This window comes from Oreochromis aureus, linkage group 23, assembly GCF_013358895.1.
Source record: "Oreochromis aureus strain Israel breed Guangdong linkage group 23, ZZ_aureus, whole genome shotgun sequence".
Taxonomy (NCBI): domain Eukaryota; kingdom Metazoa; phylum Chordata; class Actinopteri; order Cichliformes; family Cichlidae; genus Oreochromis; species Oreochromis aureus.
In genome coordinates, this window is record NC_052963.1 from 26,720,589 (window position 1) to 26,745,853 (window position 25,265).

Below are 25,265 nucleotides of genomic sequence, written 5' to 3' on the forward strand. Positions count from 1 at the left end.
ATTAACTGTTTTACTGAAATGCAGGTAGTGCCGGAGTTTGTAAGGCAAGGCAAGTTTATTTATATAGCACAATTCAACAACAGGGTGATTCAAGGTGCTTTACAGAAACATTGAAAACAACAGATAAAAAACATGATTTAAAATTGATTAAGACGAGCAAGCAAACAAACAAACAAACAAACAAACAGTATATAAAATCAAAAATCAAAACAGTAGATAAAATCAAATCAGTAGATAAAATCAAAACAGTAGATAAAATCAGGACAGTAGATAAAATCAGTAGTTAAAATGTAAATTTTGAAATTTAAGCTTAAAAGTGTGGATTTGGTGTTTTATTCAAATGCAGCTGAGAACAGGTGAGTCTTCAACTTGGATTTAAATAAACTGAGTGCTTCAGCTGATCTGAGGCTTTCTGGGAGTTTGTTCCAGATATAAGGAGCATAAAAGCTGAATGCAGCTTCTCCGTGTCTGGTTCTGACTCTGGGAACTGATAAAAGACCGGATCCAGATGACCTGAGAGATCTGGAAGGTTCATACTGGGTCAGGAGGTCACTGATGTATTTTGGTCCTAAACCATTCAGAGCTTTATAGACCAGCATCAGAACTTTAAAGTCTATCCTCTGACGGACAGGCAGCCAGTGTAAAGACCTCAGAGCTGGACTGATGTGGTCCACTTTTTTGGTCTTAGTGAGGACTCGAGCAGCAGAGTTCTGAATGAGCTGTAGTTGTCGGACTGATTTTTTAGGTAGACCTGTAAAGATGCTGTTACAGTAATCAAGCCTACTAAAGATGAATGCATGGACTAGTTTTTCCAGGTCCTGTTGAGACATCAGATCTTTTATCCTTGAAATATTCTTGAGGTGATAGTAAGCTGACTTTGTTATTGTCTTAATGTGTTTTTCTAAGTTTAGGTCTGCATCCATCACTACACCCAAATTTCTCGCCTGGTTTGTGGTTTTTAGGTGTATAGATTGAAGTTCTCTGGTGACCTGTAATCGTTTTTCTTTGGCACCAAAGACTATTACCTCAGTTTTGTTTTTGTTTAGCTGGAGAAAATTGTGGCACAGCCAGTCATTAATTTCCTCAATGCATTTACCAAGAGCCTGTACAGGGCCTCGGTCTCCTGGTGACATTGCGATATATATTTGTGTGTCATCTGCATAGCTATGATAGTTTATGTAAGAGGGGTTTAAGACAAACTTACACTGAGCAGTTGGGGATACAGGATAGATTTACTTAAATATGCTTTAGCTTCTTCCTTATGTGGCAGCACGAAGGAGGAAAACCAGTAAAGTTGACACCCACACTTCTTAGGTAGCAGGACTGACAATACAAAACAGTTAATTAAAATACTTTATCAACAAACATTAATGAAAAGGACAAGATTCACTGCCACCCTAGTTAAAATGGAACTCAGTAAAATAATTAAACAAAATGGTGGAGACTAACCACTTGGGGAGGCAACCTACAGGAAGGAGTGCCCAAGGGTGCCACCAATTACTCACCCGTGTGGTCTCTCTGCAATCCTCCCTGCCATTCTCACTGCAATTTAAATGGTGCATTATACCCATTTCCCGGTGTGTACACTCACATGCATCAGAGGGAATTCCACCACATATCCCTAGCCTCCACAACAAGCGGCCATGCCTCCACTAAAGCAAAATCAAAAAATAAAAACAGAACAAAAAACAACAACTATATATTGTGACATAAAACACCAAACAACTCAGTAAACGAGATATAAAAGAAACAAGAACGAATTCAACCACCCTAAAATGCAACTCCTTTGAAAGCATGATTAAATATAACAAACAATTAACACTAAAACAGCATAAAACAAGGAACCAGCCAATGCCAGTAGTAAATGACAGCAAAGCTACAACAAGACAGCAGCAGTGTTTAGGCCACCCTTTAATGGTTATACAGATTAAGCAGTTGCCAGGAGAAATGAATCCAGTCTGCAATACTTAACAACAACCTGTAATCTTTACCACCTTGAACAGGAATGAGTGCAAGTTGCCAGAGCTCAAGAGTAGATGACAGCTGGTCCTTATAACCAACCTCTGATTAACAGCTAAGGGAAGGGTGAACGTTCATGCTAGCGTTTTCAGTGGCAGAAGTGCAGTTTTGGTTCTCTTTGAAGAACGAAACATTGTTACAAGGTCTGCAATAATGTTTTACACTGAGGAAAGACACTACCCTCTACAGACTGACCCAGTGGACAAATTAAGCATAACAAATAAGAAAACTACAATAGTTATAGCAGTTGCTTGAAGGTCACTGGACATTAATATTAACATGCATTTAATAAAATCAGCATGGTTGATCATCCATATCACTGATATAATAAAATAGAAACTGATGCAATGACACAAGTTTATTCAGGTTGCAGGAATCCATCAACATCTTCCTGCTTCAATATGTACGACAATGTCAATCATAAATACAGTCATATAAAACTGTGTCAGGGTTACAGGTTAGCTTTAGAGCAATGCAGCGTTAGTTATTAGTGTTTATTGTCCTTTTGGAAATTCATTTTTTGCTTGTATGAAATGTCAGATAAATATCACCACATCACAGACGGTATCACACACACACACACACACACACACACACATTTATTCACTGTGTATATATATACATATATATATATGTATATATATATACACACAGGTTCATTAAGTCATTAATTATGAATAAAATCTGGATAAACCCCGGCTGGTCTACACTTTTGTTCACTGAAAAATAATGTGTGAATGTCTCTGAAGAGTTTGTAAATTCATCTCCTGGGTTTGTGTAGCTCAGTTTCCTCCCTGATATCACAGTTTGTCTCATGTACAGCAAACTAACTGCAAACAGCAAACTAAATCATCTCAGGTGAGTTCAGCTTTAGAGAAACACAGCGTACTTCACTATAAAGCTGTGAGTGGAGGAGGACAGAAAAACAACATGTGGATGCTGGAATAATTGTAGCTTCCATTGTTAAAGGACTGAAGAGACAAAGTTTACAAGGAAAGTGACAGACATGTACAGACTGCATTATCTGTTCAACAGTTTCTGTTTGCCTGGAAAATCTCTGACTCTACAAATTTACACAAACACAATGAAGAAGCAGGCCTGAACGCAAACCCAGCATAAAGAGGTTCAGTGAATGTGGTGTTGAAGGTGTGGAGGTGGATCAAAGTGTCAGAGGAGACTCTGTAGAAGGACAGAGTGCCAGCAGGACAGTCCACATACACTCCTACTCTGTTAGAGACAGAGGAGGAGGAGGATGAAGAAAAACATGTCTTTTGGTTATTGTGCCAGACAAAATAACGATTTTCAGAGCAGCTCAGACTCCAGGACTGATCATTTCCACCAAACAAACACCTAACACTGTCTCCTTTCCTTCTGATTCCTCTGTAACTCACTGAAATGTCAACCCTGCCTCTCCACTCGACCTCCCAGTAGCAGCGACCAGTAAGACCATCTCTGCACAGCAGCTGAGGACGGTCATCAAATCTGTCAGGATGATCAGGATATGACTGAACCTCCTCCACATGTGTCACCTTCCTGTTGTTGTCAGACAGTTTGACATTTCTGTGTACTGTGTTTGTGTCGATTGTGAGTTGGCAGGAATCTGATGGAGAGAACAAACACAATCCAGCTGCAGTTATTGATCCATCATCTGTTCATTGATTGACACTTTGATGATGACTCCTGACATCAGAGATGTGAATGAGTGATGTGACAGTTTGAAGATGGTTGAATGTGTGCTGCTTTGTTTTCATGAATCACATTAAAAACACACTTACACTTCCTCAGACCTGGTCTCAACCATCGGACTCCAGCAGGCTCCACCCTGAAAGGAGGAGGGGGGTCAGACCAGCACAGTTTCTTTCACCATAAATAATATGTAAATCAATATGTTGTGTGTGTTAAATCATTTACTAATGGGAAATCGTGAAACAGTAAGTTAGGCACAGAATTAATGTCCCAGGTGTTCTTCTGAGAAATCCCCTGCATATAAAACAGGTCCTATATGTGTGATTGTTCATATAAAGCTCACATTCTGGCTTAAAGAAAAGGAGAAAAACTACCATCACTTAGTGAAGGACAAAGAAAAAATTTCCACTCCTTTTTCCTCTATCAACATTGTACATGGCTGCAGCCAGTCACTCCATACCTGAGAGTCTCCAGTGTCAGCTGCTTCAGGAGATTCACTCCTGTCTCTCCAGGATGATTGTAGCTCAGGTCCAGCACTCTCAGATGGGTAGTGTTGGCGGTTAGAGCTGACGTAAGGGAATCACAGCCTTTCTCTGTGACCAAACAGCCTGACAGACTGTGAGACACACAAAACACCACAAGTGGGGAAGAATTTATGGAAACTGGTACTTGGTCCACATTTTAGTTAATGACTCAAACTTAAATAACTAAAAATGTTTTAACAAGAAAGGGGACAGTATGGGTCCCTCAGATTTTGGCAGTGGAAATTGAATTTTGATACTTGGAAAAACACTGATTTCGTGAGTTTTAGAGACAAACATTGTTAATGCCACCTCTACATTCAGTTTACAGTGTTGGGAAGGTTACTTTTAAAATGTATTTCACTACAGATTACAGAGTACATGCCCCAAAATGTATTTTGTAACGTATTCCGTTACGTTACTCAATGACAGTAATGTATTCTGAATAATTTGGATTACTTAATATATTATCATGCTGCAAGTAAGGCTGCACTTTTTGCAGTGATCTCGTATAGATATATAAAACACGTCCGCGGATCCGAACCGTAGTAAAGGGACCTCTGACTAATACGTTGGGTTCCGTGTTGGGCTCGTAGCTGAAAACTAGCTTTAATTTGTTGTCTGGGTCAACGTTGCTAGTGAGACAGAGAGAGGCGTTGAAAGGCTGCTCCAATGGAACTTATTGCTTCGGAGGAAAACACGAACACAGTGTACAGTCGAGTCTTAATAGCTTAATTACAACTGGGCTGGGTATGGCAGTCCATTCTCCCTGCAGCACGGACTGCACTGCCCATGAGGCCACATTCTTTAGGGCTATGCCTGTAACACTCTGCCTATTGCCTTCATATTAAATAATTTTTTGAATAATCATTTTTAAAAATATTTCTTCACGTCATTATGCGGGCCACAAGTAGGGGTGACATGGGCTGCGAGATTGAGACACAGGCATTAGAGCCTCTCAATATGTGTTTTGTTTGCGTTTCCACCGGCGTGGAATTACCAGAAATAGAGAGAGCATAGCCTAACATATTAAACAGGAAAATACCACCATGTAATCCATTTATTTCAGTAACTGTATTCTGAATACCACCTTTTTAAACGGTAACTGTAACGGAATACAGTTACTCATATTTTGTATTTTAAATATGTAACGCCGGTACTCCCCAATACTGACAGTTTAGAACCAAACTTTTCAGTAAGTGATGCAAGGATATGTTTAATATTTATTTTTCCAGTCAAATGGAAAGCTTGAACAGATAGACACGCAAATGGAATTTAGCCCTATAATAAATGTTGACTGACGTTCTTACTTGCTGATTAACAGATCTCAAATCCATGCTCATTTTTATTTAAAACCCTTTCAAATGTTCATAAGGACTGGTTTTCATTAGTAAGACTAAGCTACATTTTCTGTTTCGGAAGTGTCACTAACAATGCCCATGCACAGCTAAATAGTATTATTGTGTACTGGATACTAATTGCAGCATATGGCCTTCAGGGTACCCATTCACTTTTGCAAGCACATCATAGAACAGATAAACACAGATGGTTGAATAAAGTGAATATGAAATCCAAACAATTAAAACAATGTAATTTTGAGTTCATGAGTTTAACAGTGTGATGAACCCTGACCTTAGAGCTTCCAGTTTGCAGTGTGGACTCTGCAGTCCAGCTGACAGAAGTGTCACTCCTGAATCCTGCAGGTCGTTGTTACTCAAATCCAGGTCTCTCACACTGGAGAACTGGAAGCGAAGAACTGAGGACAGACTTTCACAGCTTCTTTCTGAGAGGTTACAGCCGTTCATCCTGAAGAGATATTGTACAAAATTTTTGATGGAGACGAGTCTGCTTACAGAGCAGAGGTGAGAGCCCTGACATCATAGTATCGTACAACAACCTGCTGCTCAATGTATGCAAGTCCTCGGAGCTCATTGTGGACTACAGGAAAGTGCAGGGTGGAGGACACATACCCATTTTCATTGAGGGGAGAGTGTCAGATGCTTCAGGTCACATCACGTGGATGTGATCACAAAAGCAGCAAAAGAGCGGTGAGGAGGTTTGGCATGGACCCTTGAAAACTCCCCAACTTTTATCGATGCACCATCGAGAGTATTCAGTCTGGCTCTATCATAATTTAGTATGGCAGTTTTAATGCTCTGGACCACAAAGCTCTATGGCTCTATTATTGTACAATCTACTGTACAATATAAAGCGCCTTGAGGCAACTGTTGTTGTGATTTGGCGCTATATAAATAAAATTGAATAAAATTGACTCTTTATGGTCCTGCTGTCAGGTAGGAAGTATATGAGCATCTACAACCACACCAATAGATTCAGGTACAGTTTCTACCTGAACTGCAGAAATATAGGACAATTTATTTTGCACAATCACTGTACACACTGTAACAGCAGTCTGGCAAGGAAGTAGCGACTAGCAGGTCCAGCAGGCATGTGGTGTGGAGGTTAACCGGATAACTCGAAGCCAGTCAGTTAAATCAAACAACAGACCTTTATTCGTTGTCAGCAACATAAGACCATACAAGCCAGGTCTCCACGGCTCTACTCTGTCCATACATACATGTGCGGGGATCAGTAGTCGCCGACACCAGCCCGTTACAACGGTAAGGTTTCTCCTGAACAGACACACGAACAGCATGTAATGGCTGCCACTATACTCTCACACACCCACTAGGAGACTCCCACAACTACTACAATAGTAGCCCCCACCCCCCCAACCCCTATTGCTATAATACAATAGGGGTTGTTACAACACTACATGTATATGCCATTACCTCTGCACAATAGCTACTATAGCATTTTTAGTAACCTGTATTTATTTATTCTACACTTTTGTTTAATGTGTATTTTTTTTCCTTTTATACTTTATTTTACTTGTTACTTCATGCCTTTATGCCATGTGCTACAGTTGCCTTTATATGGCAAATAAAACTTGACACACTAAGTCTAGCATTTCTCATTGAAGCCAAAATATAAAAATGATATTAAGCTATTTTATTCTTCACAGTTAAGTAAAATTAACAAAAAATAATTTCATACTTTCTTTTCATTATATCTTATTTGTATTTTGTTCCTTGTTTGCCACTAGGCTGTATGCTGCTGCATAAATACCTGTGCTTCTTGTCTTTAATTACTTTGTCACTGATCTGTACTTGTTGTAACTTAAAGAGATTTATGAATCTGAAACTTTAGACAAATATCTAAAAACATATAAACCAAAGTGTGAGTTGCTCTGACCTGAGAGTTTCAAGTGTGCAGTGTTGACTCTTCAATCCAATTGATAACAGCTGTACTCCTGAAAGTTGTAGGTCATTGTTGCCTAGTTCCAGCTGTTTCAGTCTAGAGGACTGAGAGCTGAGAACTGTAGACAGAGCTTCACAGCTTCTTTCTGAAAGGAAACACTCACTCAATCTGAAAAGACATAAACATGAAGGCAAGTTTTGTATTTTTTCCCCTATCACTGAACCAGAGCAATGTATTAAAATAATGTTAACTTTACAATAACTTACAGAGCTTTCTTGGAGGCTTTGACCACTGGCAGCAGTCTCAGTAGAGCCTCTTCTGAAACACAGTACTTTTTCAGGTCAAACACATCCAGATCTTCTTCTGCTGACAGCAAGATGAAGACCAGAGCTGACCACTGAGCAGGAGACAGTTTATCTGTGAAGAGACGTCCTGATCTCAAGTACTGCTGGATCTCTTTTACTAGAGAACGATCATTCAGTTCATTCAGACAGTGGAACAGGTTTATGTTTTTCTCTGCAGACAGATTCTCATTGATCTTCTTTTTGATGTACTGGACGGTTTCCTGATTGGTCTTTGAGCTACTTCCTGTTTGGTTTAACAGACCTCGTAGGAGACTCTGATTGGTCTCCAGTGACAGACCAAGAAGGAAACGAAGGAACAAGTCCAGGTGTCCATTTGGACTCTCTAAGGCCTTGTCCACAGCACTCTGGTAGAAGTGTGCCCCAGTTTGTTGTTCTTCCAGCAGATTGACTCCAGAGTTAATGAAAGTCAGATGTACATGAAGAGCAGCCAGAAACTCTTGAATGCTAAGATGGACAAAGCAGAACACCTTGTCCTGGTACAGTCCTCTCTCCTCTACAAAGATCTGTGTGAACACTCCTGAGTACACTGAGGCGGCTCTGATATCAATGCCACACTCTGTCAGGTTTGATTCATAGAAGATCAGGTTTCCCTTCTGCAGCTGCTCAAAAGCCAGTTTTCCCAGAGACTCAATCATCTTTGTATTTTCCAAACTCCAGTGTGGATCTGTCTCAACTCCATCATCATACTTGACCTTCTTCACTTTGGCCTGAACCACCAGGAAGTGGATGTACATCTCAGTCAGGGTTTTGGGCAGTTCACCTCCCTCTATGGTTTTCAGCACATCCTCCAGAACTGTAGCAGTGATCCAGCAGAAGACTGGGATGTGACACATGATGTGGAGGCTTCGCGATGTCTTGATGTGGGAGATGATCCTGCAGGCCTGCTCCTCATCTCTGAATCTCTTCCTAAAGTACTCCTCCTTCTGTGATCTAGTGAAACCTCTGACCTCTGTCACCATATCTACATATTTAGGAGGGATCTGATTGGCTGCTGCAGGTCGTGTGGTTATCCAAAGATGAGCAGAGGGTAATAGTTTACCCCTGATAAGGTTTATTACCAGCACATCCACTGAGGTGGACTTTCTAGGATCAGTTAGGACTTTAGTTCTGCGGAAGTCCAGAGGAAGTCGACACTCATCCAGACCATCAAAGATGAACACAACTTTAAACTCTTCAAAGCTGCAGATTCCTGCTTCTTTGGTTTCAGTAAAGAAGTGATGGACAAGTTCCACCAAGCTGAACTTTTCCTTTTTCAGAACATTCAGCTCTCTGAAACTGAATGGAAATATAAACTGAATGTCCTCATTGGTTTTGTCTTCAGCCCAGTCCAGAGTGAATTTTTGTGTTAAGACTGTTTTCCCAATGCCAGCCACTCCCTTTGTCAGCACTGTTCTGATTGGTTCACCTCTTCCAAGTGAGGCTTTAAAGATGTCTTCTTGTCTGATTGTTGTTTCTGGTCTGTCTGGTTTCCTGGATGCTGTTTCAATCTGTCTGACCTCATGTTCATCATTGACCTCTGCAGTCCCTCCCTCTGTGATGTAGAGCTCTGTGTAGATCTGATTCAGAAGGTTTGGGTTTCCTGCTTTAGCGATCCCCTCAAACACACACTGGAACTTCTTCTTCACGGTAGATTTAAGATCATGGCAAACAGCACCATGTGTTCCTAAATGAAAACAAAACAGATGAAAGAAATAAAGAAATTCATTAATAAAAAAAGATATTGGTAAATGTCCCATTTAACCAGTGGTTTAAATCCTACGAGAAATCCTCTTACTACTCTGCAGACGGTCAGCCAGCTCCTCCTGGTCCATTTTCCTCAGGAAGTCCAGTATGATTTTCAGAAAAGCCTCTCTGCTGCTCCTCCTCTTCTCTTCATCCCTACCTTCCAACACCTCCTCATCCTCCTTTTGCCTCTTCAAGCATTCTGGATAATCTGGACTGAGAACCTTCTGGATCTTCTTCAACTCATTCTTCACAAAAGTGATGACGTTACCCTCCAGCTCCTAGAATAGAACATTGTTTGAATGACCAAATCAAACTGAAGTAATGCAGTGTCCATGTTGGAACTGACTGACAATCTGCTAGTTTACAAACTGTAGCATGGAGATGACAGTGAGGAGAATGGGTGTGTTTGTTCATCTGTACAGCACTTTGGTCCATTGTAGTTGTTTTATACCTTTTTAGTCTATTCTATGTGATAGTTCATGCTGACAATGTGATGATGTATATTCCAGCGTAGGAATTGCAATGGACAGGTGATCAGATTGGCAAAGATTGGCGAATCGTGTATGTGGATTATAGCGCGTGTGGGTTTTTTTTATTACATGTGTATTTTACATGATTTCTGCAAAACCCTTAATGGAAAGATACCATGGACTGGAACATGTTAAATGCATGCTTTATAAATAAAAATGGCACAGTATTGTTTGGTATGTATATAAAAGTAGTTGGTTCACATGTACAGACCATAAATATACATAGTCCATATGCGTTTGATGCTGCTGCACAGACTGACCACTTTGAGACTTAGAGGTCTCCTTGTCCACTCTGTGGAGAAATCATAAAAAAATTGTTCAGATTGTTTCTGTCCACATAGGTCTATAAAGTGATGTTTATATTTGAACAGAGAATCAGGTCAGATACATGAAACTAACACTAACAAGCCTCAAAGAAGTGAAGCAACACTGTAATGAAGACTGGGCCATAATTCATCCACTCTGATGTAAGTAACTGATAAAATCATACAGAAAACAGTGACTTTGGCTCATTGCTGCTAAAGATGATTCTATAAGCTACTGATTCAGGGGTTGCACTTTCTGTACAGGAGTGCAAAGAGTCATGTGAAAAACTTTCTTTTTCATTTTCTTATGACACGTTACAGTCCTGTAGATAAAATTTACTCTATGATGTGGAGAAAACTCCACCCTTCAGAGATGGGTTATACATATTACTCATACACTCAGTCTTCTTTATGGTAGACTGTTTAAGTATACAACAGATAGACATAAATGGGAAGACTGCAAGATAGAGACAAGTGAGAAGCGATAATAACCTGTCTGATCACAGTATAATTTGCTTTAATTTTTATCAAAATGGGAGGACTGTAAATACTGTGGAAAAGAAATGTAGGTATGTTCAACAATCAGAGATTCAGAGAAATTAAAAAGGAGAATGTTACGTGCCAAGAGATGTGGCTTTGGTTTTGTGTTCTTTTTATCTTTCAGGTGTCAAGCCTCCACCTATTGGCCAGTTCAAAGTCGATTGGCATGTGTCTATTGGCTGGTCTAGGCACAGTTGGCCACACTGTAAAATGTAATTCCAGATGTTTGTTATTTCAACATATTATTCTATATCAGTTTGACGATAGATGACTGAAGTTGTTGTTATAACATAGAATTACAAGTTAAAAACGTCCCAATTACACCAAAAAAAGCTAACTTGAAAACTCATGTCCAGCTAAATCAGCAACTTATGTGAACTTGACAACGTGGGTAAGTTGAGCACAGCAGGATTCAAAACTGCCTCACGTGACTGCTACCGAGGTGCATCATGGGGAATTGGCGGTTAACGACATGCTCACTTTACTTGGACGTTTTCTAATCGTCTTCTTTGGAATATGCTTTCAAGGTGAGTAACATTGGTTATAACTATAAGGAAAGAGAGCTACAAAAGTTGGAACATGTTTTGAATTTATGGCATGATGTGTTTTTCTCTTTTACCGAAATGTTTGCTTTAGCTAATGTAACTTTAGCCGACATGGTCCAGCTTGTGTGTCATGACCAAACTTGACCTAATAAACTGACATATGGCCTTTTTTATGGGTTTAATGTGGCACTGACCAAATCACAAGTATTGTGCCGCTAGCTTTAAGGTTGTGCACTCAACCACTGTTGCGATATTAGCAAGCTAACTCAGCTAATTAATAAAGCTTATTTCATATTGTCTCTGTACTTGTAAAATTTCTTTCAAGTTCACAGGCTGTTGTATTTTGGTGGAAGTTCATTTTGGCAATATTTCCAATAACTGACTGGGTTCAAAAAGAACTTTTGGCAGGACTCGGATGCTTGTTGTCATCTGTTTACCCCTATGTAATCACTTAAGTTGTTATTAACTGCTGCATGCTAAGCTGCAAGAGTGCACTGAGGACTGAGACAAAATATGGTCTACAAACCAGCATTATATTAGTTTTTATCAGATAGTCCTCCAGTGTGTTTATTTTTTGCTTTAATTCTATTGTGCAGTTATTTGTTACCCTGAAATGCTTTATGCTTAACAACAGCTCACTATTTTGACTTATTTTTGAACTCTTGTGATCAGTATGACTAGTTTGTGTGAGTTTCCATACTAAAAGAGCTGTAGTGATAAAATAATTGGCATCAGAGACACTGATTTTTGGCATGGTATACTGCAGAAGGTTTGTTTTTTTTTGCATAATTTACCTTTTAATTAAACTGCATTCTCTGTATTGTAACAAAACTAACATTGTTTATATGTCAGAAAATTAGCAAACATGAATAAATGGCGAAAACAATATAATTATAACATATATTTTTATTTTACTTATTTTAGGTCTGTGAAGCCAAACTTGATGCTGGGGATTTATTTTTGTCAGTGGAGTCAAATGGTAAGTTACAATTTGTGCATTTTGTCATACTGGAAACACCACAGATTATATTGTAACTTAATAGCTCTGTAGAACAAATGATATAAAGATTGTAGTGTCAGGGTACTTCTTAAGAAGTAATATTGCACTATTGATGATCACATGCAGGTGGCATAAACTAAATATTCAGACGTGTTACCAACAAATGATTCATTAACAAAAGCAATGGAGCAGACTGTTTAGGTTCTTGTGATTGTAATAACATCCATAACTGCAGGTTTGTCATTAATTTATTTTCACAGGTCTAGATGATCACATCTGTCTTTGTCATTTAAATGAGGTGGACTTGCAAACTTGCACACTCTTTTGGGTAAATTGCTGTCCACTACATATACACAGAATGTGCACAGTATTTCAGATCTAAAAGGGAGTATGTAATGGACTTGCTGGCTTTAATGTAAAAAGCCTGTTGTGTAACTTTAATGAGGCAGTTGGACTAAAACAGTATTGCTCATCAAGGTAAACATCTGAGGAATAAGGAAACTGTTACTTGTCCTTTTACTCAGTGTTCTTTTAATCGCACGTTTACTAAAGTTTTACATCACATAAGTCATTTTCACAATCATTCTACTTTAAAAGATTTCAAGACAGAGCTTATTGTTCTCTGAACTTCCTTGTTTGCTGAACGGCAGGTAAAAAGTGCATCTTTTGTTTGTTTGCTTTTTGTGTGTTTTTGCGTTTTTCTAATGGGCCTCAGATGACCGTTTGCTTAAATTTGGGTCTCAAAGAATCTTTTTTTTTATTCTGCCTGTACTCTCCACCCCTCTTCTTCTATTGCTCAGGTTGAAGCAGAATTTGCCCGTCTTACATCTGTTGACCTGAAAGGGTTCCTTTTTGCTGTGCTTGACCATTATGGAGAGGTTCGTGGAGCTGTACAAAATCAAGAGCGGCATAGAAGGGCTAACTAGGCTCATAAGATGCTTCGGAGATGATGTAAGTGTTCAACTGCGAAATCTAATCCTTTGTTTAAGTTTTAGGTTATCCAGTTCAACTGATGAACTCATTGAAAGAAAGCTGATAAGTAAAGTCTGTCATCATATTTCACAACTGGACATTTAGTGTGGTAACTTTTACAGAATCTGTGTATATTGGTGGTAGGTTGGATATCATATTCTACTTGAATGTCCTGATAAGCCTGATTCAAAATCTCCAATGATAATCATATATTGATGGAATTATGTATCAAAAAGCTGTGAATTTGGAGCTGTCTACATGCTTCATAAACACTGTTTAAAAAGTGTTTTTGTTTTGTTTTTGACTTCTTTGACCAGAGCCCTACACAAAGGAAGAGGACAGAGGACCTCATTTTCTAAAGGAAGAGCCCTCACACACTTTCAAGACTGTGAAGGTTAGCATTGTTTCTTTTAGTAAATTTAATAATGACAGCACCACAGTGGATTTTAATGAAACATGTGGCATCTATGAAACAATAGATGCCACATGATAACATGTGTACTTTTTCCTCACCAAATGTATTATTACAAGATCTTTGACACTGGATTTGGTCTGGGTTTCAGAGAAACTAACTGGCAAGCTAGCATTGATATTATTAGTGTCTTGTGTTTATTCATGTCTTCACCAGGGTCTTTGACATTTCGCTGCTGTACTGTTCACTTCAGCTTTACGTTTGATTTCTCACATTGTATATTGTAATGGCAGAGATATTAGGATATTTAAGGGGCTGCAGTGGCTGCTACAGCTGTGGGGGGCAATACTTTGGTGAAATGTCCTGGACCCTGGAAAAGAGACTGTGTAGACTGTGTAGACTGGGTAAGCAATTAAAGGTTACTGGCCGAGAGTCATTGGGCAGCTGGGTAAAGGTGGATGTTGATATTCAGTGCCAATTATGCAACCTGTTCAGCCATGTCTATATGCTCTTTTTTTCATGCTGTTAATATAGGGGAAAAATAAACTTTAATCAATAAACTGATTAAAGAAGCATTGTCTATGGAGCCACAATCTGATCCTGTAGTGTAGCTGCAGTTTGCACATTTCATGTATTCTCAGCCAGATTTGGTTTAGAGCACAGACAATATTTAGCATAAGTAGATTTAAATTCACACACTGGTGATGGCAAGCTACATTGTAGCCACAGCCGCCCTGGGGCGCACTGACAGAGGCGAGGCTGCCGGACACTGGCACCACCGGGCCCTCTGGCCACCACCAGTAGGCAACAGGTGAAGTGTCTTGCCCAAGGACACAACGACTGAAACTGTCGGAGCCGGGCTCGAACGGCAACCTTCCAATTATAAGACGAACTGTCAACTCTTGAGTCACGATTCAGTCATCCACCCATGTGTGTGAATGACTGAATGTGTAAAGCACTTTGGAGTCCTTAGAGGACTAGTAAAGCGCTATACAAATACAGGCCATTTACCATTTAAATTGAAAATTTTGTTTGAATTCTGCAATTGAAGACATGCTCAGTTATTTATGAACATGGTCTTTGTTTAAAGCAAGAAATGGATTTGTAACATGGGGTGCATATCTCATTCTGAAAAACTTTAACAACTAATAAGTGTTACCCAAAGCCAATCACCATCATCCAAAGCATCAGTATGGCTCTTCTTTGGAAAGACATGAATTCTTAAGCACAAGGGATATTGTGTAATTGTAATTGTGTAATTTTTTTTTTTTTTTGTCTTTGAACCCTTTTATAGCCGACAGGTATTGAAGACACGTTTTCTAAGAGGATGAAAGTTGGCATTGCGATGGTGAAAGAAGAAGACATCATCGATGTGTTGGTTGTCCCTGAGGCGGCAGTAATCCTGTCTAATCTGAGGGATGTCTCAAGTGCCATTTCCATGCTGATGGGCCTTCTCTTTTGCCCTCAACATAGACTATCCAAAGGAACTTAAGGACATCTTTGAAGTCATTCAGAACATCCTAATGAACATTGGTGGAAGGCAGTGCATCTCACTAGTGCATGGTCTAAGAAACAGACTCTTGCAGAAAGCCATGTAGAACTGTAATTGTATGCTCCTTAGTGTTAAGGACAGTTTTATTTTACTGTTTTTTTTTTTATTCTTGCAAGTTCTCATTCTCACTTTTGTATGTCACTAAATGACTACACTTTACATTCCAGATTAGACAATTACTCATTTGTTCATGGTTTAAGAAACTTATGTGAACAACAATATAATGGTGGACTTTGCAGATGCTTATCTCATGCAAGTCAGTAGTTTTTCCTTTGTTTTGCAATTGAGCAGACTCAAACTGATGTTTCTGAAATATTCATATTATCAAATGTTTCAGAAGCATGCAGTCATTTTCAGAGATATTGGTTCTGTGGAATTTGTTGCAATTGTAAACGAAGACAAATACAAGAGTTTGATGTCTTACTTGTTATAAACTGATCTTTACTGTCACTTATCAAAGGTTTTGTACTATTTTAATATTTCAAGTTTTATGCTAACAGGTGTGACTGAGCACAATGAAGTTTAAAAATTTTGTAAATGTAAAGAATAACTTTTCTAAAATAGCAAGTGTCCCGTTGATACATTACATTAATGCAGACTTTATGTTGTTACTTCACAAGAATCACTACTGCTCCGAGAGTATTGGTCAGAATTTAATCTTCACCCAAACTGGGCTCAAGACCAAGTTCAAATTTATTGTTTCACAGGAGCAGCCTTTGAGTTTTGATGGATTGTGAGCCTGATGAGCTACATCACTGATTTTCTGTTTCTCAGATGACTAAGATGGCACAATAAATGGTGAATGTTGGGTGCTCATGAGTAATTGTCTTGTCATGTTCTTAAAACAAACTTTCTGTATGAAATGATCAGATAGACTTTAATGGAATCTGTGGGGTTTTTTTTTTTTCTGTAAACAACAGAAAATTAATTTAAAGGAATGTAGATATTTAAACCTGAGATCTAAGATAAACCTAACAGGTAGTTTTGCTGAAATGGATGTTAGAAAGCTAAAAAAAAACAAAACAAAACTTAAGATGTTTAATACATTTTTCTTTACATCCAGTCAATCAACTCTGATAATTAAAATGAAACTGATTTACAAGTTCACTCAGCTACCTTAAGGAGCTCAGTTAATTAATAAACTTAAATCAACTTAGCTAACAGATTATGTTAGTTAAGCTAAAATAGATTCCTAAGTTAAAAGAACTACTAAAGTATTTGAATTAACTAAAAAACCCAAGTCAACTGAACTAGGACAAGAGTTTAAACAATAAATTATTTTAATTTAGCTGAAAGGGTTTTCCCAAGTAAAAATGACAATTAAAGGAGTTGAACTGACTAACAAATCTCAGTCAACTAAACTAAGATGAAAGTTTAGACAACGTGTGATTTTTCATTAAGATAACAATTGGTTGTGTTATAAGAACAAACTCTATTTCTTGACTTAACTTAAAATTTTAAGGCAGCCCTTTACCTCATATTTTTAAGTTGAAACAACAAGTTATATTTTACAGTGCAATCACTCTCCGAGGATCACTACAAATGAGCAACTCCCTGGCCAGCTGGTGGCTGCTGGCTTCTGCTTTATAACAAACATTTGTGTGAAGGCTTCTTTGTATTGTGTGTGGTAGTGATGGGTAGATGAGGCCTCGTGAAGCGTTTCAGCACATTCCCCAAACTGTATCGATACTGTGTCGACACAGTGTTGCTGTTTTGCTCCATACTGACACCTGCTGGACCTTAAATATCATTGCAGGCAACTTACTTGAGACTCACAAGACACTGATTCAATGACCTAGTCATACTTGTACACTGTAAGGTATTGTACTTTCCATTGAAACATTTTATAACTTTTACATTTCAAATATTGTAGACATCTTTAAAATATATTGTGAATGACATTAAGTGAAAATTAAAATGAAAGTATTGTGAATGTAATATTACCCATTTAAATGTAATTGACTCAGAGTTTATTATAAATTTCTATTCAGAAAAATAAGTTTATCCAATGTTTTAGCATTCAGTCTATTGCGTTTTTTTTTTGTTTGTTTGTTTTTTTACACCATTTCCCCAGCTTTGGAAAACTCACAGGCACAGATGAAGCTGGGGAACACCAAAACTGTAAAGCCAGGTGGAAAAGGTTCTGATAAGATGTCTTCCTTTCCCCCAGTACCTTAAAGGATCCTCTGATCTTGGAATTTTTCTCTCCGACACTCTCCACAATACTAAGGGGTTGACAGTCCTTTATAAAAAAAATTCAGGACTGCTTGGTCCAGAACAGTCTTCCTAGATGCTTGATTTCAAAATAATAAAACACATATTAATAGAAAAAAAAATGATGATAAAGCTGTTCAGTGTCAATATAGGCCGACCTGTGTTCATTCTCGGTGTGTTTGTCGCCTCATTTTCATGTTTGGCTCTGTAATGCCTAAACACTGAGGAGGTGCTTTTGTTTGTGTAAGAAATGCAGAACAGATGCGACATTTAACCTGGATAAAATGAAATAAATAATTTACACTGCAAGTCACATTGCTGTTTTTCCTGTTCTTATAGATTACACTGAAACAAGACAGACAAACTATTTGCAGTTAAAAGATCAAAATGATCCCACACAGCAGAAACATTTCCATTTTGTTATGGAGAGACGTGTATTTTTATTTATCTTTGCGATTTTGTGTTTTGTTTTTTTTTTTGGTGGCGACTCGTTCCGTTGACAGATGCGGATGCGGTACCTTTTAAACACATTGGCGCGTTGGTAATGAGCGATACAGCAGCTGTATCGATCACGTGACTTTTTCTTAAAGCGACGCACGCACCGATACAGGCTTCACTCTGTGAGCTTGATACATGCGCCGGTGCGTCAGTGTTGCTGGACCCATCACTAGTGTGTGGTGGGAGGCTGGACAGGTAAGCTGGGGGTACCCTATACACTGGCTGCAGTTTTGAACTGTAGACACACTAGGTTATGCGGTTGATGCCACTTTTGTATGTTTTCACTGACCTTTTGTCGAGTAGCTAGGTAGGCCTTTTATTTTGCATTTTTGTTTTAGTTAGGCCCTGGAAGCTATCGACCTCTTTTTGTTTTATTAATTTCTTTGATTTGGCTCAACCGCCCAGTCCTCCTCCCCCCACCTTTTTCTTTTGTTAAGATTGACTATCAAGGCAAGCAACCAATAAATCCCGCCTGATTCTTAACTGTCCTGTTGTCCTCCTCCTTCATTGATTGTGGTTGTCCGGTGTTGCTGTCTCCTTCCTACCTTTGCCTACACCAGTGGTTCCCAAAGTGTGGGGCCCGCCCCCTAGGGGGGGCGCAGAGCTATTGCAGGGGGGGCGCGGCATGAAAAGGGAAAAAAAACAAAAACAACGCTTGGACAATGCTAGCACGGGGCGCCCACACAAACGCAAAGCAGGAGATGAAGCATTGCTGAATATGTTTCCAAACCAACTTCATTCTAAGCCAAAGACTAGAAAATATGGTGAAGCATATCTTCCCTTTGGTTTCACCTGCACAAGTGCTGAGGTAGGTCTCCCTGCAGAATTAGTTTTCCCTGCATCAGGAGCAGCGCTGGGCTGTTCACATCACGGACAAACAGTATCCCACAGTTGTTTATGTTTTTGAACCCATTTTGTAGAGGGTTTTTTTGAAAAATGTATTGATAGCAATGTTGAACATTATTACACAGGAAAAAAAACAACTACATGTAAAATAATTACACCGTGATGCCTCTGCCTTTCTAAATGCAGGGACAGTAATGGCCTGTATATGTAAGCGTGTAAAACCTGCAGAGTCAGATTAACAGTATTTTGTCTCTATCTGCCATTCTGCAATTCATCTCATGTAAACAATAACGTGGCGCACAGCGTGACGTGAAAAAGGCACATACCTTTGACATTGCGTGACAAACTCTGTATTCCTTGTCCACAGGTAAACGCAAAAAAAAAAGGAGTTTTAAAAAATCTCCGTTCTCCGTGATTCGATACGCCGTTTACATGTGCCAGAAACAGCTGCGCGTTCAAAAATACCCGTGTAGGTGCGGACGGAGCGTAAAAGAGTTGGTTTTTTATTTTCTTACTACCTGTAATTTATTGCAGATTATTTGTATTTGCTTAATTGTTTAATAAATGTTTGAGGTGTGAAATAAACCGCAATGGAGCAAAATATGGTGTGTGTGGTTGAAGGATGTGTTTGTGCGTGTGCGAAGTGGCGTGCTGCACGCTGGGGTCAGGGGGCGCGAACATTTTTCTTGTTAAACAAGGGGGGCCCAGCACAAAAAGTTTGGGAACCACTGGCCTACACCATGGTGGGGGGGACGTAACAGAGAACAAATGATGCAGAGCAGAAAACAAAGAGAGGACAGTAGTTCCACCATTTTGTGACACAGAGTTAAAACTGTTATGAGAGGGAAGTTATTTTTAAGGGAAGCTTTTGAAAATGAAAAGGAAGCAAACAAAGAAAAATGGATGATTTGAATGGATGGATTTTAGTACAGAAGCAAACAAAGAATTGGAAACAATTTTACAGCAAACAGCTATTTTATCAAAATGAAGCTAATATGGTCTATATAAAGGCGAGTGAAGGGAAAGAACTTTGGGCTATAAGGAATAACTAGAAGTAAGAAAAATAGAGTTTGGCTGCTTTTCTTGCTGAGATACATCTTTGAATGCTGAACATAAAAAACACTTCTGAAAATATCAGTGCTCTTTACCACTGTTAGGCTGGGATTGCAACAGTATGTGTGCTGTTTTAATGTAAATGGTTTAAATGATTTGCAATATTTTGCTGTTTCTAGACTTTTAATGGAACAACACAAAACATCTCCCTTGGCTTCTGGTATGTTGCATCTCATTTTTATGTTTAAATCACCATGTATCTACTATAAGATGATCAATCCATACTTGTTTGTCAAGGGTAAAAAAAAAAGCAGACACTGTTGCAACAAATCAGATTACCTCTTTACAGCAGAAGGCCGTGCTTTAAAAGTTTCTCCAATGCCCTTGGACTGGTTGCTCTTTAAGGACACGCAGCTGAGTTCAGGTCCAGGTCCATCCCTCTGAGGGATCCTGACAGAAAAAGACACAGATCAGCTTTAAAAGTAACTGACATCGATCTACTTGGATTTAGAGACATGCTGTCTTTAAACTAGTTGTTCTTTAATCCTATATAGTTCAACCATGCTGTGTTAATGGAGGATATTATAAGACATTTTCATGTTGGTCACAGTATTCAAAATTTGTCATTGTTATGTTGCAAACCAAGTTTTGGTTTATAGTTATAGTTAATAGCTGCTGCCAACTTGATGTCAAGTGTCTAAGCTGAGACGGTAGATATCTTGTAGTTAGGTCTGTAAGCTTTTGTACATTGACAATTTTTTCATAATGTTGCTTCTATACACATTTAAAATAGATTTTACATCTAACAATAAAGATGTGATTGAAATGCAGACTTTCTGCTCTAAATAAAAGGTTTAACTAAAGTATTGTGTTAACTGTTTAGGAATTAAAGACATTTTTCCCCATTTTTACTATAAATATAAGAATTGTTTTAATAACTCTTCAACACATGGAGATTATCTGCTGGAAGAGCTGGAGTCCTACAGATACTCTTCACTACATAAATAGCTCCCATCATGTCGATTCTTTACACTTTGTGGGGATAAGAGCTTCAAACACAGTTACAGCTGAATACCTCTCTATCTCAGAAAGTTCCGCTTTAAAGGTTTCTCCAATGCCCTTTGACTGGTTGCTCTTCAAGGACACACAGCTGGGTTCAGGTTCAGGAAATCCTGGTCTCTCAGTGATCCTGACAGCAACAGAAAAAAACGAACACATATTTGCAGCACTTTAACTACATTATCCCTGTATTAATAACAACTGTTCTAAAAGTAACTAATATCAGCTTACTTAGATTCAGAGGTGCACTGTCTTTTAACATCGTCATTTGTTGACATCTCACTTTTGGCTGACTCACAGCTGGATCCAGTTTCAGGTTTGCGTTTGATTCTGTGCTTTTTTCTGTGAATAATGATGGAGCAGTGATGTGAGTGCTGAGCTGTGACATGGAAAAGAGTCATGTACAGTTAGAGATGGTCATCTCACCTCTGAGCTTTGGTCTGGCTCTCATGTTCCCCACACAGAGTGGTTTTAGAGGGAGGGACTCCCTCCTCTCTGTCCTCCATGTTCCTGACATATGGAGTAAAAAGAGGACATTTAGTAATATTTACTGAAAAATCTCTTCGTCTGACTATTTCTTAATGACACTTAATTCTAAAATAATGGACAACACAGCACGGTGGATTGTTTTTCATTGTAGTAGATGTCTATCTAAAAATGCTGTAACTAATGTTAAACAAATAATTCCACCATTATTTTCTTCAGTGCCCTCTCTAAACACAATGCAGAGCAGCTACCAGATGTCAATTATCTTGTTAATATTGTCCTCACTGTATATGACTTGATGCTCTTGTTCCTCTGACAAAGAAAGCGGCTAATTGGAGAGGTTTGACTCCCTGATATAACTCATAAACGTTTACCTTGAAGCAGATAACTCATAAACTAGAGAGAAAGTGGTGTTCTGCTAGTTTAGCAGACCTTTGCCTGACCTGTCTGACCTGGAAAGTGTGTTTCTTTATAATCTCCATCTTTGCTCATAGAGGATCACCACATTGTTTGGTGTTTCACTGTATAATTTTTGTGTCCTTTAAGTCACATCCACATCACTTTCTACCTTCACCTGCAAATCATTCATGTGCACATCAATTGAAATCCTCCTTTCCATCATGTGTGCTGTCCAAATATCAGCTGCTTCTTTTCTGCTTCATCTCAGCAGCTATTTTTATAGAACTAGCTCACAAAATCAGTGATCCCAATGTGCTTTACATTTGTAGGTTAAAGTCCTGACAACATTAGACAGAGAGCCCCAATGATCATATAAGCAGGACTTGGTGGCTTCACTTTTAACATGAAGAAACTTCCCTCAGGGAGGAAGTGATTCTTTGTGAGGACGCCTCATCTCATCATATTAGCATCATGATCCATGTTAACTGTTGCTGTAATATGGACAAGAACAGTAACACTCCTGTTAAGTGATGATATAATTACCATGTCTCCTGTCTAAGCACCTCCTGTGTTGGATGAAGCTCTGATTTTTTTAATATGCTGCAATGCTTTGTCTTTGCTTTGTGTCAGGGTTTGCTCTTGTTTAAGCTATTGTTTTTTTCACTGTAGTGCTGTAGTCTACACGCCAGTTTGCACATGTTACATGGGGAGCACTCCAAAATGCCAACAGGGAAGCAGGTCATTATACTTGATGTCATGTGTGCATAAACCACAGTGTGATTGGTAAAGTAAACAGTCAAAGAAAAAGAAGCAAAGCTGCACCCTAACAAAGTTTATAACTTTATCTATGAAACAAAATTTTATTTGGCCTTAACCGAGTAGTTTATTTATCTGGACAAATAAAGTCTGCATGTTCACATCCTTGAGTAACAAAAGAAAAGAAGTTTTGAATTCTAGAATTAGTTTAGAAAATTGTTCATACATCTATTTTCTACTGCTTATCCAATTAAGTGTTGTGATCTGGGAAAAGCCTATCCCAGCAGCTATAGTTTAAGAGGCAGGGTACACCCTTAGAGTCACCAAGTAACCTAACATGCATGTTTTTGGACTGTGGGAGGAACATGAAACTTCACACACAAAGTCCGGCAGGATCAAACACTGGACCTTCTTATTGGGAGACAATGTCATGAACCACCACACCATCATGCTGCCCTAATAAAATTGCATATATGTGGTTGATATTCTTGTTTGAATTTTATGTTTTTTTAAATGCAAATCATGCATGTAAACCCTAACATGATTTGCTGGAGGCACACGGATCTGTTAGAGATTATTAGTGATATGCACCAGTAAATGCAGCCTAATCCTGGTTTGAACAAACATTAACAGGAGGTGAAGTTGTGTTTATTGTCTCCAGCTGTTTGAGTTGATCAGATCCCTTCGGTATATCACAGTCCACCTTTCTTTAACAAAGAGACAGAGTCAAAGCTTTGGGGTTATGATTACATGCAAATCCTTTTCATTTTAAATCAATAAACTAATAAAAATGATGTTGCCAGCAACACAGGCATAAGATTTAAGGTTTTATTGACATTCTTTCTCTTGTCTGAAATGGCATTGCTTCACTATTTAAAGTGCCAGGTTCACCACTGCATTGTCCTCTTGTATTATGGTTCGTTTGAATTTTGCAGTTTCTCTATTCTGGATATTATGGTACAAGCATACAAGCAGGAATCCATGTCATGGTGGTCTTAAGAGTTTGAAAACAAGGCAGTGGGACTTCTTTAACTTTTGTAAAGGCATTTCATCTCTCATTCAAGAGGCTTCTTCACTTCTGAATTGAATAAGAGTCTTGAATCAAAGGTGACCTAAATGTCCCGTCGCCTTCTTTTCAAGCTCCAAAGACTTGAAACAAGTTTAATATGTAAAAATAATTTTGCACCAAACACTATCTTTCAGGCTATCCATGATATATTTCATGTCATATTACTGAACAGTTTTTGAGAAAAACAAAATGCCATTTTTTTTCTTCTTAAAATGGTAAATGTTCTCAGTTTCAACATTTGATGTTTTCTTTGTTCTCTTGTGAATATAATATAGGTTTGTGGGATTTGCAAATTATTGCATTTTGTTTTTATTAACATTTATAGAGCATCCCAACTGTCTTTGAACTGTGCTTGCATATCATATTAAGCATTTCATAAAGGGGAGGGGTGTGCTGAAACTAGGAAGTAAATTTGAACATGTACATCAATAATGCAATTTTTTTTTCCATTTGCATTTTTCAAAAGCTTTGCTGTAATACAAAAAGACAGTTACCAGTGACAGATGTGAAGTCAGCCTGAGTCAGAATCCACTGAGAATTCTTCTTCCAGTGCTGACATAATTTATAATGTATTTAATAACATATTTTATAATTGTATAATGTATTTTATCTCTCTAGTGCAGTATTGCTTTTACGTATTACAAAAGCACTGCTTTAAAATTGTCTGTTTGTTTACTGTCACCTGTACGGTAATACCCAGAATAGAGGAGCAACACATTTCTAGCCGCAGGTAGCCTTACTGCGTCTTTACAAACTGGTTCACTTAATCACACTAACTCTTGAATTATAACCTGTGGTATCAACAACCCCCCATTGTCACTCCAGCTGAACGTTTGAACTTGATATCACTACTGTAACAGTGCTTAACCCACCCAGCCCTGTGGTGTAAATATGCCGACAGGCATATATAAACAGCTTTTCATCCACAGCAGGGAAAAAAACCCCAACAATAACAACTTTTGCTCCACGGGAGAAAAAGCTGCCCTTCAGTAATCAATAGTGGATCCACACTAACAACGATTCAGAGATCAGCTGCTGACCGTCAACTTATCTTTGCTGAGCTGGTCACGCACGTACACAAACATTAAATGGCCAGCCTTCCCAGGCCCTGCTTCCCAGTTCCAGCTGGAGCCGCTCCATAGTTCAGTTGGAACTATGGAGCGGCAAATTTGTGCTGTTTGTGGTGGGACTAACCTGTACACAGCTGATATTAGCAAGGAAAACATTACAGAGTGCTTCACTTACCTTTACACGGAGCTTCCCACAGGAGACGATCACCTGCGCCACACAGTTCATGAAAGTGAAAGTAAAATAAAGATGGGAGTAAATACCCAGCCCAACACATGACACAGACAATAAAAGACACACTGTGTTTTCGTGTGCGTTATTATTTAAGGTGGAACTTCATTTTAAATCCACAGACGTAAAATTCAAACAGACAAAGATAACTTT

At 38.7% G+C, this 25,265-nt stretch overlaps 1 protein-coding gene across 1 annotated transcript; it reads right to left on the bottom strand.

Moving 5' to 3' along the window:
* Positions 1-2,362: 2,362 nt before the first annotated feature.
* Positions 2,363-25,161, bottom strand: LOC116325030 (protein NLRC3-like). Its single transcript, XM_039607204.1, has 13 exons — positions 25,059-25,161; positions 21,530-21,613; positions 21,335-21,445; positions 21,120-21,233; positions 20,384-20,494; positions 10,319-10,399; positions 9,627-9,855; positions 7,754-9,515; positions 7,482-7,655; positions 5,859-6,032; positions 4,166-4,321; positions 3,795-3,841; positions 2,363-3,619 (listed from the first exon to the last, which is right to left on the bottom strand). Exons 6-13 carry the CDS (start codon positions 10,319-10,321, stop codon positions 3,048-3,050), a joined length of 3,117 nt encoding a protein of 1,038 aa, XP_039463138.1. The 5' UTR covers positions 10,322-10,399; positions 20,384-20,494; positions 21,120-21,233; positions 21,335-21,445; positions 21,530-21,613; positions 25,059-25,161; the 3' UTR covers positions 2,363-3,047.
* Positions 25,162-25,265: the final 104 nt, after the last annotated feature.

What these genes read in the sequence shown, in the direction of transcription:
- LOC116325030 (XM_039607204.1), bottom strand. An exon ending in TGCAAACTGGAAGCTCTAAG is followed by an intron (nt 4,322 to 5,858) that starts GTCAGGGTTCAT and finishes TGTGTCTCACAG; the next exon opens with TCTGTCAGGCTGTTTGGTCA. An exon ending in CTGACACTGGAGACTCTCAG is followed by an intron (nt 3,842 to 4,165) that starts GTATGGAGTGAC and finishes TCCTCCTTTCAG; the next exon opens with GGTGGAGCCTGCTGGAGTCC.